At 34.8% G+C, this 14686-nt stretch overlaps 1 protein-coding gene across 10 annotated transcripts in view; it reads right to left on the reverse strand.

Moving 5' to 3' along the window:
• The window catches only part of METTL25 (methyltransferase like 25), a gene marked incomplete at its 5' end in the record, with an annotated part of 171468 nt that overhangs the window by 92862 nt on the left and 63920 nt on the right, over window positions 1-14686 (reverse strand). For all 10 annotated transcript variants that reach the window (XM_082418980.1, XM_082418979.1, XM_082418982.1 and 7 more), the window contains 2 exons: window positions 6906-6979; window positions 11452-11481. In XM_082418980.1, coding sequence (XP_082275106.1) covers window positions 6906-6979; window positions 11452-11481 — 104 coding nt within the window. The remainder of the gene's footprint in view (window positions 1-6905; window positions 6980-11451; window positions 11482-14686) is intronic.

Here is a 14686-nt window from a genome sequence, read left to right on the forward strand (position 1 = left end):
AGGGAATGGAAAGGGGATTTTCTTTATTTGAGGAGGCACTGTTACCGTTTCTGAGGCACAGGACCCGAACGTAGAATTGTACACAATGGTTGCATCAGCCGTTCAGAATGCAATCCATTGCTATAATGTCTTCTAGGACGAGAAAAAAAGAGCTACTACCCAGACATCACTGGATCATTTTTTCAAGAGGGTAGATAGAATTGAATCCAGCAAGGAACCAGAACCTGTGCCATCAGCGTCAGGCGTGAGTGAAATTGCAGCTTGCCCTCTGTCTCCTATTGTGATGATCCTTCAGCTCTACCATCTCCCACCTCCTCTCCCTCCTCCAGTCAGTAACTCTTCTTGCCTGTTCACTCGATGCCAGCCCCTGTATGCCAGCTGTTGTACTGTACTACTGTGCTTTTCAAGGTACTTTACAGTAAGATTAACAATGTTTTCTTTATTTTTTGTGTTTGTTTTTTATGTATATTTGTGTGAAAAGTATTATAAGCCTATTATAGTACAGTACTATATAGCCAACTGTGTTAGTTGGGTACCTAGGCTAACTTTGTTGCAATTACGAACAAATTGGACTTACAAACGCACTCTCGGAACAGAACTCGTTCGTATGCAGGGGACTAACTGTATGGCAATATGAGCTAATGAGAAGCTGATGACAGAGGAGAGAAAGCAGATAAGAAATGTTAGAGAAGAGTGATGGTGGATATCATAGAGATGATAATTTTGAGTAAAGAACTAAAGAAAGAGAGTGAACTAGCCATGTGGATATCTGGTGAGGAGCATTCCAGGCAGAGGACACGTTACGTGGAAAGGTTCTGGGGTAGAAAGTGTTCCTGGTATTTTCAAGTAATACCAAGGAAAGCAGTACAGACATAAATAAACGGGAAAATAGTAGAAATGAGATCAGAGAGATAATGAGTAGCTCCGTCATATAAGGCTTTGTAGGTCATAGTGAAAATATTAGCTTTACTTCCAAGTGAATAAGAAACCATGGGAAGACTGTGAGAGAGATCTCACTTCAAAATATTAACAGGATCACTCTGGCTATTGTGTGGAGAATAGACTCTAGGGGGCAAAAATAGAAGCAGGGAGACCAATTAGGAGGTTATTACAATAATCTACATGAGAGATGATGGTGGCTTTGACCAGGGTGGTGGCCCTGAGGATGGTTAAGAAGTGGCAGAATTTTAGATATATTTAATTAGACAGACTATAAAATTGTTGAAGGACTGGATCCAGGCAGTGTGAGAGAGAGAGGTCAAAGTTATCCTGGCCTGAGCAACTAGAAGAATACGCTTGTCATTAACTGGACTATAGATTTGAGATTCACCAGCATATAAATGGTACTGAAAGCCATGAGACATGATGAGATCACCTAGGTGGTAGGAACTGATAGAAAAAAGCACTCCAAAAATGAGAGGTCTGAAAGAGGAAGAGGAGTCAGCAAAATAAACTGAAAAAAAAAAAAATAGAAAAAGGTGACTATCTTAAGAGGGACTTTCTCTAGCATATGAGAGAAAGTAAAAAGTGGTAAATTGCGTGAAATACTTATGGCAGGCTAAGTAAGTTGAGGATTGAGAGCTGACCAGGAGATTTAGCCACATGGGGTCATTAGTGCCCCTGAAAAGGGGAGTTTGATGGAGTGATAGAAGTAAGGTCTGATTGGAATTCAAGTGAAATGGGAAAGAAATTGGCAGCACTTTCAAGGAGTTTTCCAGTAAAGGAAAGAACAGATATGGGATAGTAGTTGGACGGGAAAATGGTTCCAAAGAGGATTTTCAGAATCTGTGCTCTTAACCACTATGATAGACGACTTCAATTAATAAAGCTGAAAACTGGCCATCAGGGCTCACCAGGTGGCAGAGGAGTAGACACAAACAACTCATTGTACATTTAGATTCAATAAGAGCAGTGAATCCCAGATTAAGTACTATGGGAGGAGAGAGTGAGAAGGAGAAGGGAAAGATACCAGAGATGTCTTCCAAACTGGGTTTTAAAGAATGCCTAGGATTTCACCTGCCAGAAACAGGGAAGGAAAAGATGCAGAAATGGGGAGGAGAATATTTCAGGTAGGCAAAGGAGCTCCAAGGAAGCATACTAGGTCCAAAAATAATTGCATGGAAATGATGAATAATCCAGTATACAAACAGTGTGCATGGGCAGCTGCTTGGGGTGCAGAGAAGGAAGAATGGGGTGATGAATTAGGCTGGAAAGGACATTAGTGGCACCTTAGAAATGGCCTTGAATGCCATAATAAGGATATTTTAGTTTTTGAGTATAAAGAAGAGAAATCATCAAACATTTTGAAGTGAGAAAAGTGACATGACTGTTTCTGAAAGATAAATGATGGGACTTGAAGAACAGATTAAAAGGGGGCCCTCTGTCAGAATAAAGCACGGTTAGCATGCTAAAAAGGAATCAGTATCCTTCCTTTTAATAAAAGTGAATGCACTAGATCTAATTAAAATTCTACTCAAGTGAATCCAACACCACCCACATGCTTTCCCCAAAATACAATTGTAAGAACATGGTTTCCTTGTAGCATTTTCCAAAGAAGCAACATTAGTTTAGGAAATTATAGGAAAAGGTAAAGTAGACATATACTAAATAAAAATAAGCACATGAAGGACAGAAAGTATCAAAGTTCAGTGTCTCCATCATCAGAAAATATTTATGAAGTTATTTATTTTGTGTTTTATATACTAATACCTACTGAAAGACTTAAAGGACCTTTAAGTATTTCTTGAGACTTAACATAAAATTTTGCTGAAAATGGCAATCACTTAAGGAAGTTACAAAAATCTTCAAAATACTCTTCAATTTAAAAGATACAGACCTGCTAATCTGACCACACATTATGGACTAAATAAGTAGCTTTAATTTCGTGAGCCAGTTTTCATGATCTGGGTTTTCACATACCTATTTGATTACTGCAAAATTAAAATGAAAGTTAAACTAATTCATAATTACAGGCATCAAAATTTATGTATTTCTTCTACAGCTGTTTACAATACTCATTATGAAAGAGAATAATAAAGTAAGTAAAGTATATACATCAATTTCTCTGCTCTCTTTTGAAGTGTTCTAAAGGATTTTTATCCTATTAAATGCTTGTTTTGGTATTTTATTCCCTTAGAAAGTTTCCAGATAAGGACTAATTATAACATTTTAAAAATTATATAAATTATTGAGTTTTAACATAAGTGTTAAATGCTAATTCACAATTACAATAGAGTAAAAATGCTATAGATTTTAAGTCCACGAAAAAAGTTTACTTCTAATCTTATGTTATATAAACAATTAAACTTAAAGAAACTTTCAGAATAATATTTCAAGTAGTCTGAAACAGTATATCACTGGAAGACTATTTATTTAATTAGCAAGGAAAGCTAAACAAAATGCAGAAGAAATAATTCAGTGATCTTATTTTCTGTCTTTAGTACTCTTGCTGGCCAGAGATTCCAATCAAGTTAACCTTGTTAACAATGCTAATACAAGGAGACCTATAACTCCACTCATATTAAAAATATCCCAAAGAAGTTAAACTAAAAAGAAGTATGGGATAGCAAAAAGAAAACTTTTGTGGACTATGAATTTGGTCCTAGCTCTGGTTCTTTTAGGCTGTATGACTGAAGACAAGCTTTTAACCACTTTATCTTAATTTTCCTTATTACTATAATGAGGTGACTGGAACAGATACTAGGAGTATAATATGTAGTTCAACTAACCCTGGGGTGTAGCCTGAAATGAGATTATAATTTCACTGCTGTTGAACACAAACAAGTATTTACAAAATACTATGTATAAGGTATAAAGAATGTCAATAAAATGAACCCTTATATGCAACACCAAACTTGAGAAATAGAACATTAACCGTCTCTAGAAATTCCTATGTGCCCCTCAACTTCCCCACCTCATCACTTTGTCTACTCAGTTGTCCTCCCTCCCATAGGATACTATACCACTGAATATTGCTTGTGTTTATCATTCTTATGCTTTTCTTGATTGTTTACCACATATTTACACTCTTGAATAATTATACGGTTTGTGCTTGTTTCCAAATTATATAGGAATTTTTCTATAACGTTTAGATTCACAACATTCATCCACTTGGATGCGTGTAGTTGTAATTCATACATTTTCACTATGGCACGGTATTCCACAACAGTTTATCCATTCTCCTATTAATGAAATTTTTATTCCTAGACTTGTGCTCTTATAAACATTGCTGCTATTGATCATTCTTTTTGTTGTTGTTATTGCTGTTTTATTTATTTTTTTAATTTTTAAAAAATTTTTATTTATTTATGGCTGCATTGGGTCTTCGTTTCTGTGCGAGGGCTTTCTCTAGTTGTGGCAAGCGGGGGCCACTCTTCACCGCGGTGCGCGGGCCTCTCACTATCGCGGCCTCTCTTGTTGCGGAGCACAGGCTCCAGACGCGCAGGCTCAGTAATTGTGGCTCACGGGCCCAGTTGCTCCGCGGCATGTGGGATCCTTCCAGACCAGGGCTCAAACCCATGTCCCCTGCATTGGCAGGCAGATTCTCAACCACTGCGCCACAACGGAAGCCCTGCTGTTTTATTTTATTTTTTAAAATTTGGCTGGGCCGAGCCGCGCGGCTTGCAGGATCTTAGTTCCCCGGCCAGGGGTCGAACCCGCGCCTGGGCAGTGGAAGCGCTGAGTCCTAACTGCTGGACTGCCAGGGAATTCCCCTTTTCTGTAGTTAAGAAATGGCATCTAGGGGAAAATGAAGCCCTAAAAGCTGGCTTCATTTCTCTTGGTTTCCATCTTCTCCTAGATATTTGCTGTGTAATTTTTAATTTCCTTGATAGTCTCTGATGTTCTCAAACCAATTAAAAACAAATTAAAATACACACATACTTGTACACACACACCACACACTTGCATATATACACATCTCTAGCATTTTTAGTTTTTCTCAGAAGGAGGGTTAGCCCTAATTACTTAGTCTGCTGTTACTGGAAGCAGGTTTCTATCATTTTCTTTGGTTTCTGCACATGCCATCCTGACTAGAATATGAAAGACTCCTGTGTGGACACTACATCCTATGCATTCAGAACCTGATAGGCTGCCTGCCCCACAATAAACAACCGCTGGGTTAAAAAATATAACATGTGCAAGTCTTGGCAACTAATTAGAATGTGTGGTTTGATGATGAGAAAAGAATCGAATATGATTTTAAGATTTCTAAAGCTTGATAATGGTCATGCAATTCCCCAGAAATGACAAAAGAAGTGAAGAGACAGAAGAAAGAGGAATAGAATTGGTGGGAAGCTGACTTTGTTTTCTGGCTGTGGCTGAATCTGGTGTATTTTTAAGGTGCTTAAGGTACTTAAGTGAGGCTGTTCAGAAGCTGTTTCTCTATATTGAGAAATAGAGATTTGAACTTCAAAAAAGAGGTGGGAGCTGGATACATGATTTAAGTTATTTGTTGTGAGGGTAACTGTTAAGAGAAAGAGGAAATATAAAGAGACAGCAGCTAAGTATAAAACACTAGAGAATTTCTGGATATACCAAGGGGATGAGTAAGAAGAAAAATGCTTACAGAAGACAGAGAGTTCAAGGTAGGAAAAGGAAACTTAGAGGAATGCAGCTTAATGGAAGACAGTGAGGACGAGAGTTCGGAAAAAACAATTATTACATGATCAAATATGGCTGAAAGCTCAATAAAGATCTGGAATGAAAGAAGTCTTAAATAACATCTACTGAGTAATAAAGGCAGGCAGGAATGTGGAGGGTTGGAGAGATGTGGATTTTTAAGTGAGAAGAGAAGTTCAGAAAAGAGTGTAGATGGTCTTAAGTGGTCATCAAGAGAACAACAAACACAGTAATAAACAGATTTGAGGTCTTAAAGGAAGGCAGGCAGTCAATATTTGAGTAGACATGAATTTGCACAATTTTGTGACTTCTTCCAACAAGGTTAGCATCTTGGGGTGAGTTCAGAGAAAGGAACCAGTTTTCAGGAAACCATGAGAAATTCACTTTCAGACATTTTGAAGATTAATATATGGAAAAGAGAATGGAGATAGGGACACAGATTTGGGAGTTATCTACCTAGAAATGACAATTAAAATCAATGGTATATGTAGATATTTGTATGTCATAATTTCTTTTAGTAAAAAAATAGACTATTTTTCTTAGAGAAATTATACCTAATCTGAAAATAGCTTCTATTGCTGTTAATAAGTTTGGATTTGTTTTTGAGAACTTGAAAACTACCCTATTTTAGTTTGAAGAATAATCCTATTATAACCAAATGGCAATCAGAATCCTAAAATTATAACTAGTACGAAGAAACGTTCATGAAACTTGAAGGGACTGCAGATGTATGCTTGAGTATGGCAGTTATTAAACCAATATTATGAAAAATTCTCCTAATCCTTGCCTTTCTGTATAGGCAGCCATTATTATCTGGGGAAAACAGAAACAAAACATATGCAAGGCTACTGTTCTACCTGTAGAGACATGAATGGCCACACTGGCTGTTTAAGATTGATATCTGTTCTAATTAGTTAAGTGTTTATGTTATAGTGGTTGTGAAATATTTTAAATATAACCCCTGCTCATATTATAATATTATATTCACTGAATTACTTACATATAACATTTCAATACTTCTCAAATTCTAAAGTACATTTTACATATATTTCTTTATCATCACAACAACCTTTCAGGACAAAAGGGAATCATTAGAACCCTTACTTTAATAACGATTAACCTAAGATACGGTTGCTGCACAGTTCTTCGTTACTTACTGAAATCACGCTCAAATTCAAAGCTTCTTCTACTAATAACAGTGACCCTGAATGAATTCACCTGAAAACTAAAAGTCACTTCACTTATAATACAGGATAGTTATTCTTATTGAAATGAAATCATCATACCATTTGGTGATGCCATAACAATCTTTAATAATATCCTGAAGTACGGCACGATAGAAGAGTGATTCAGTAGGCAGCTGAAAAAAAATGCAGATATATATGAGCACAAGAACCAAATAAAAAACAGAAATCAAATCAACACTTGAGAGTCAGAACCATAAGTGAATGTTAGAAACCTGAGTTTGTTGCTAAACATAGGGGATAATTTTATAACTTTTCTATTCTAAGTTAAAATGTACTTGGAGGCTAGTTCTCACTGAGATAATAGAAGAAACTATGAAAGAAGTAGTAGTGAATGAGGAAGAAAAGGAATAATCAAAGAAAAATTAGCTAATGTCCCAAATGGAGTGTTTATCAGTTAAAAACGTAGAAATATACTTCATGACCAACAAAGTCAGGCCTGTATAAGAGAGCAGACATGTAGGATATGTGCAAAAGAGATAAGAATGTGCATCTTTCCTAATGGTGGTGGATTAGAGATATTACCAAGGATTCACAGCCAGAGAGAGAAGGTACTACCCTAAGTAAGGACATACTAAAATACGTCTGAGGCCTAAAAGATCACAGCATTGCTACTACAGAGCTGAAAAGAAGGGCCTTGGAAAGGACATGAGATCAGAGACTGAAGTCTCAGCAGGACTTCATTTCCTGGGGAAAAAGAGGTGGGAAGTGTCCATGAAGGTGCAAAGGTAGGAAAGAAGGAATGGCTGACGAGAAGGTCCCTAATGACGCGTAAGAGTTTCAAAGTAGAAGGTTAAAAAGTACTATACATAAAAGAAAGAGTGCTTCACTGTAGCAATGTAAGAGGTACCCTTAAACTAAGAAAGTACAAAAAGTTGCCAAAACTCCATCCACGTCCCCATCCAACAGAGATATCAGCAACAACCACCTTGTTTCCATGCAAAGTTATTATTGAAAAAAAAAGAGGAAAATGAGCAAGTATGGAGGGAGGTTGGCAATATTGAATGCTTTTGAGAAGTCAAGTAAGTTAAAAACTAAAAACTCCAACCATGGGTAAAGTTTTAAAGATAGAGTTCAGTGGAATGTGTACTTCACTGAGTTATCCTTTTGTAACTTCTATTCTCCTTCTGAGCCCCAAATTGTTATCTTCATTTGTTTTCAATGAGAACACATCTGGATTCAGGTGGAGTTTAACAGAAAATAAAATTTTGCCTGTGAGCTCAGGCAGAAAACCTACTCTACTGTCCCTTTCCCCCATCTAACATCAAGTTCCTACACTATGGGCCCCAGGTGCTGAGACTACAAAAAACCACAAGTTGGGAGTCGAGGGTCAACCATTATTTCTTGGGTCTTCACCCGACGGCATTGCCTTCTTAAGTCACTGGAGAATGTCTGACTTGTAGGGTCTTGACAGAGAACTTTGAACAACACAAGTTATATCCTCTCTGGATGTTGACAACAGTGAGGAGGGTGATTCCAGTAGGAAATGGTGTTAGGGATACCACAGTCCCCAACTCAACTCCTAAAATAATTCACTGAAAGCAGACACAAATACATACTTGAGCGCCCACACTAAAATTTATAACCTTCAAAAGGCACACTCCTTACGTAAAATCTCTTTCCAAATACAACTTCTTGACTTGAGACAAAATCTGTCTGTTTCTAAACTTCCCTTTCCTGAACATTTCTCCAAACATTTCATTAAGAATTTCCTCTCTCTGGATATATTTTCCATTTGATGTTTTTTCATCTTGAGTAATGTTTTTCTTCAGTACCCCAAATCTCTACTTTATCATCTGCTCCCCACTTTCCCCAAATCCTTTCAGTTCTCTCACAAAAATGCTGAAATCCCTTTTCATATATTAACACCTACTCTTATACTGTTCTACTGAAATTCAAGGCATTTTGGGAAATAAATTATTACATGAAGTGAAATATTAGTATTATAAATGGCTTACAAAGTTCTTAACCTTTTAGTTGATTAGCTAAAATAGGTAGGAACTTCATTTTTATTTATTTATTTATTTATTTATTTTTAACATCTTTATTGGAGTATAATTGCTTTACAATGGTGTGTTAGTTTCTGCTTTATAACAAAGTGAATCAGTTATACATGTACATATGTCCCCATATCTCTTCCCTCTTGCATCTCCCTCCCATCCTCCCTATCCCACCCCTCTAGGTGGTCACAAAGCACTGAGCTGATCTCCCTGTGAGGAATTTCATTTTTATGTAAATTTTATATGAAACTTCTAAAAATAGTTGAGCTGTTATTTGAACTGAAGAAGCCTAGCTCTGATGTCCCAGTAGTACCAAGCCATGATGCTATTTTGCCTCTCTGACACTTTGGCAGGGATAGGGTGTCATTAATTTTTTTATTATATACTTTCATTTAGGAAAGCAAAGAAACTCTTAAAAATAAAGCTCTCCTTTCCCATGCCTTTTAGAAAAATTATGTAAAATGGTATCCAAATAATTTAGAAATAAATGTATATTTATATTGTTATTAAAAACTGATTGTAGAAAGGCCACCAAAAGAGACCAAGAAATGTATTTTAAGCAAGAGAACATACAAAAATGGAATGCACAGAGGAACACAAACAGGATAGAATAAATCATCATTCCCAAGTTACCCTGAGTAAATAAGAGCTTTACAGTTGTTTCCTAAGAGAAAGGAGAGTTATGAAGTGCCTTCGAATGTGCATTCCTGGAATAACTAGGACTATCCATCCTGATAAATACAGATGGGGGTAAGTGGGAAGGAAGTCAACATCTCCTGAGCAGCCTGTGCCTGACTACTCCAGGAATAAGCTAGATGTGGCTCAGAGTTTACTTTCTTTCCTTCACAAGTGATAAATCAACTTAACAGTTTAATGCATTTTAAAATGGGGCGGAACAGAAAGAGTACACCCTTAAAGTGTGTGTATATATATGTGTGTGTGTGTGTGTGTGTGTGTGTGTGTGTGTGTGTGTGTATATTAGACATGTATTTTACAGGTCTAGTGGAAAGGGCACTAAGCTGAAAGAACTCTGCAATTAACTGAGCTAGAATGCACTACTAAACTTCTGCTGTATATCACGTTCTCATGTAAGTTTGGGGAATACCCAACTCATAAGATTGACTGTAAACATGAACAAGCCCTTGGGAAATTGAAAAACAGAGCACAAATGCATTGGGGCACTGTTATGATTAAGGCTCTTTCCTCTTCCAGACCCCTAAGGAACCACTATTTTGATCTGTACTATAGTTAAGAGCTAGGGCTCCAGAGTCAGAGACTCAAATCTCAGTGTTCACTACTTAACAGTTTCCTCATGTGTATCGTGGGATAACAGTCCTGATCTCACAGGCCATGTATGCAGCACTTTAATTGATGAAGAAAACTTTGAACAGTACTTTGGTAAGCTCTGTGTTAAACTTAGGTATTATTTTCATGATCATAATTATTAACCACCTGTAACAGTAACAACAGTTGATATTTATCGAACACGTACTACGTGATAGACATTGTTTTAAGCATTTTACATCTTTCACTCATTTAATCCTCACAAAAACTCTATGAGGAAGGTATTATTGTTACTCTTATTTTTTTAGTAGTACTATTATTTGTATTTTAAAGATAAAGAAATTAAGCTATGGAGAAATCATGATGTGTCTCTGATCACGAAGCCAGTAACTGATGAAGACCAGCACACTGCTGATGCAAACCAGCAGTCTGAGACTAAAGTTCACACACTTAAACAATATGCTCTAATGCCTTTAAAAAATCAGTTTTTATCAATTTTCAGATAGGTATAATGAGTATTTTTTAAAAAACCACACAAAGTTCTTAGCATTGTGTCTGGCCCAAAGAAAGCACTCAGTAAATGATACTTGTTGCTACTATTATGCTACTATTATTTTTAAAAATTCAAATTGACATATTAATCCTCCCTGAAAATAAGCAAAAGAGAAATTTCTAAAATTTAGGTCCAATAAGAAAACTTTTGTGAAAAATTTAAAAGGAACTCTTAAAAAAATACTTTAAAATTCCTAATACGTTTCATAAATCTTAAGGTAGAGGAAAAGGCAATTACATGAATATGTGAAGGATACATTTAACATCTGTTTATATGTAAAAACCCATTTGGTTGTTGCAACTAACTAATGACTAATGAAGTCAATAAAGAAGAAAGTTAAAAAACAACCAACTAAAATGTGTGGTTTGGACTATAGTTAAAAAATAAATTGAATGCTATACCTTGTTTATCTTTGCTTGAACTAAGCCCATAAAAGCCTGACAGTCAGCAATAACATTCTTTAGAAATATTTATAGACTGTTTAATATAGTATGAAGAAATGAGACATTAGTACAAGAGTATAACGTGGAAGTTTTCCTAAAAGTTCAATTTACTTTTCCTGAGAATTCACTTCTCTTTTAAAGTAAACTTACAGAAAATGTATAAGTTTGAATATGAATAGGTGACAAGAAGAGGTGATATTTATAAAAATCCATCAGGTTTTAGGTTCATCAGCAGGTCAAGTATGAAGAATACTTTGAGAAAAACTATCACGTTCATCAGTTGGACTAGAGTAAACACGCTCACTTACCCCTTGGCCGACTGCAACACGCTCCAGTGCCTTTAAGGAGAAAAAAATAAGACAAAGACAGCTGAGATATTTAGTCTTGCCTTATAAGACTTATAAACACACTGTATAAGGGCTTGTGAAAGTGACATTTAAAAAGATTAATTAAATGATAACATATAAGTTTATACACTTAAAAGTGTTAATATCATTAAGGAACGTTAACTGGTACACTTGTATAATTTAGGGCTGATATATGGATGTGTGCCACGCAGACAAACACATACACACCCCAACTGTATACACTCCTTGAATTTTAGAAGGAATTAGAAAACAGGAAAGAAATAAAATGACATATTCTTGGCTCACTTTTATTGCAGCTAAAACAATCAAATTCAAAACTATTATTATGTATAGACATATATAAACATATTTATATACGTACTACTTTTTAACTTATTTTCTTCCAATTTTTTATAAAAGTATAATTTCATCTTTTATTAAACAAGATTATATTGAACTGATTATAGTTGAAATCTTAGTTTAGAAAAGTACATATATTTTTGGTCTGCATGGTCAAATTCAAATCAAATTCACATATGATCAAGTCGCCATAAGAGAAAGTAATATATATTTCTACAATTTTATATGTAGCTGGTTTTACATTGATATTTATTTAAAATTCAAAACACTTTTATAAAAAAAGTTTTATAAAATTTTCCCAATATTTCTCATAAATACTCATAATCTAACATACATGAAAGGATTTGTTATAATTTAAAAATGGAATAGGGCCTTCTGAAACTTTCAATTTTTTAGACATGCATTTCTACACTTATGTTGCTTTATAACTAAATTAGATATAACATTTTAGTTAAAATTTTATTTTTAAAGTTTTCGTTAGAAAATATTTCAAACATAAAGAAAAACAGTAAAATGTAACAGTGCATATACTTCCTACTCAAATTTAAAGTACTCATATTTGTTTCAGATGGCTATGTCTTCATAAATAATACTTTTCAGATACAGCTGAATCATGTACTTTTAAAACTGAAAGAAAATGTGCAGATTATCCCAAGTGCAATTTTCTCATATGCACAAGGTCACTGACAATGGCAGGGTCTTGCCACAAGCTGCACAGCTAGTTAGCAGGTGAACAGGAACTAAAAACTTGTTTTCTGAACTCCGGTTTACTTCTCATGCGCTCACACCATGAAGAGTTAGTGGGAAAATGAGTTCATGGTATAAAAGCTTGCTTTAAAGAAATTGTTTGAAGAAAAACAGTGTAATTTTTCCATTGACTTCAAGGATACCTTCATGAACATCTAGAACCAGAGTGTTATGAATACAGAAGATAGTTATTATATAATTTTTATATTAAATTAAGTAGCAACAGGCCCAGAACAAGTATGTTATTGACGAAAACACTGAGTTTTCATTTACAGTACTGGTTGTGTTCATTTCAGATTAAATTTTTGTGTTACTTGCTTTGCTAAAAGGCCGAACTATCAATAATAAAGAAACAAAAGTTTTTAATAATAAATGATTTAGCATCAATAAAAATATCATATAACACAGGACCACTTTTGGTACGTGTTGCTGATGTTTGTTTTAGAAATACCAATGATAAATTCTGATTACATAATAAAAGGTAATCAGGTAGGTGATAAGCAGTTTCTTACAAACATTAATAATTTTTCTTGGCCAATAAATATACCAAGTGTTCATTTCATACTAATCTAAAATATTTTACAGTTTTATCAGGCTAAAAGTATGCTGACAAGATTGCACTAATGTAATTAATTTTTCCCCTCTGGTTAGTACCCTTAACAATTTATCTCAAAGTGTCACCAGAAAGGTATACTTCTCTCTCTCTCTCTCTGTGTCTCTCTCAACCACTTAAGCTTTGAATATTTGTAGAAAAGGTCAGTTATGGAGCAAAAGGCAATAAAACAAGACGCACCAAAAGAAACATGTTCCTTAGACTTTCCTAGATTACTCTAGCATCAAAAAAAGAAGTCAAGGTGAGCAAAGACAGGGATAGAGTTAAGGAGAGGGGCATTCCATGAGAAGCTGACATTGGTCAGGCAAAGTTCTTAAGTGCGGCACAGTTGACAAATTTTACATTTTGGAATTTATTTTTCAAAAACTCTTCTTTTTGGTTTGTTGAACGTTTATTTTTATAGCAAACATTTTTATTTTGTGGATATATTATATCATTTTATCTTTCTAAGGGATACTAATAGTTATTTTATTTTACTTTGGATAGTATCCGTTTCCTCCAAGTTGCTACTTTTCTATTTGTTTATCTGATCTCTTTTCTTTCATGTTAGACTTTCTTAGACAACTAATGATTCTTGGCTTTTTGATAATTAAAATGCGGTAATCATAAACTTGATTAGAAGTGCTGTGCTTATGAGTGAGGACTTTTAATTGTGGGTCTCACCACAAAGGTCCTATTTCATTGTGAAATCCCTAATGCCAATATCTTCAGTTTTTTCTCTTAGGCTAATCAGATTCCCTATAAAAGACTATTTCAATTTCTTGCCTAGAGGGTGTAAGCTGCCAGCATTCTGGGAACCAAGTCATTCCAAGAATGACCTCCCATTCTAACAAGACCCTAAATGAGTATCATTTACAAATGTAATAAAAGAAAGACAAATTCCCAGGAAAGTATTTTAAGAGGACTCACAAAAGGAAATCATTATTTAAGCATAAATAAGATTTCGAAGTTAATTCTCAGATATGTGACCCAGAACACTGGAACACTTCTTTATATTGCTGTGTTACTGGCAATATAAAAAATATTGAGATAATGACCATAAAATAGTTAATTTATCTTGGGATTGGACATTAAACACATTATTTTAAAAGCTATATTTTAAATTTATGATGACAAAGTCCATTTATACCACTTAACTGGCATCTGTTCCTTTTTAAACCAACATAACACCACAAACAGAGAAGACTGTGGGCTAAAGTGTTCTAGGTCTAAGGACATGAGCTAAATAAAGATTTCACTTAAACAGATAGTTACTTCATATCCCAGGTAGCTTAATATTTTTCCCACTTCATAAAAAATTAGGAGACCAAATGATCTGCTACAAACAAATACAAACATATCACAGAGCTGTGGATAAAGCACTAAAGTAATTCTGTGTTTAAGACTTGGTTGTTGGTACATTTTATATGATAATTAAAGTAATTATATGTAAGAAATTAAGTACTATAATGTAGAATTATAGTATAATTACACATT

Source organism: Balaenoptera physalus, assembly GCF_965194825.1.
Source record: "Balaenoptera physalus genome assembly, chromosome: 13".
Lineage (NCBI taxonomy): Eukaryota > Metazoa > Chordata > Mammalia > Artiodactyla > Balaenopteridae > Balaenoptera > Balaenoptera physalus.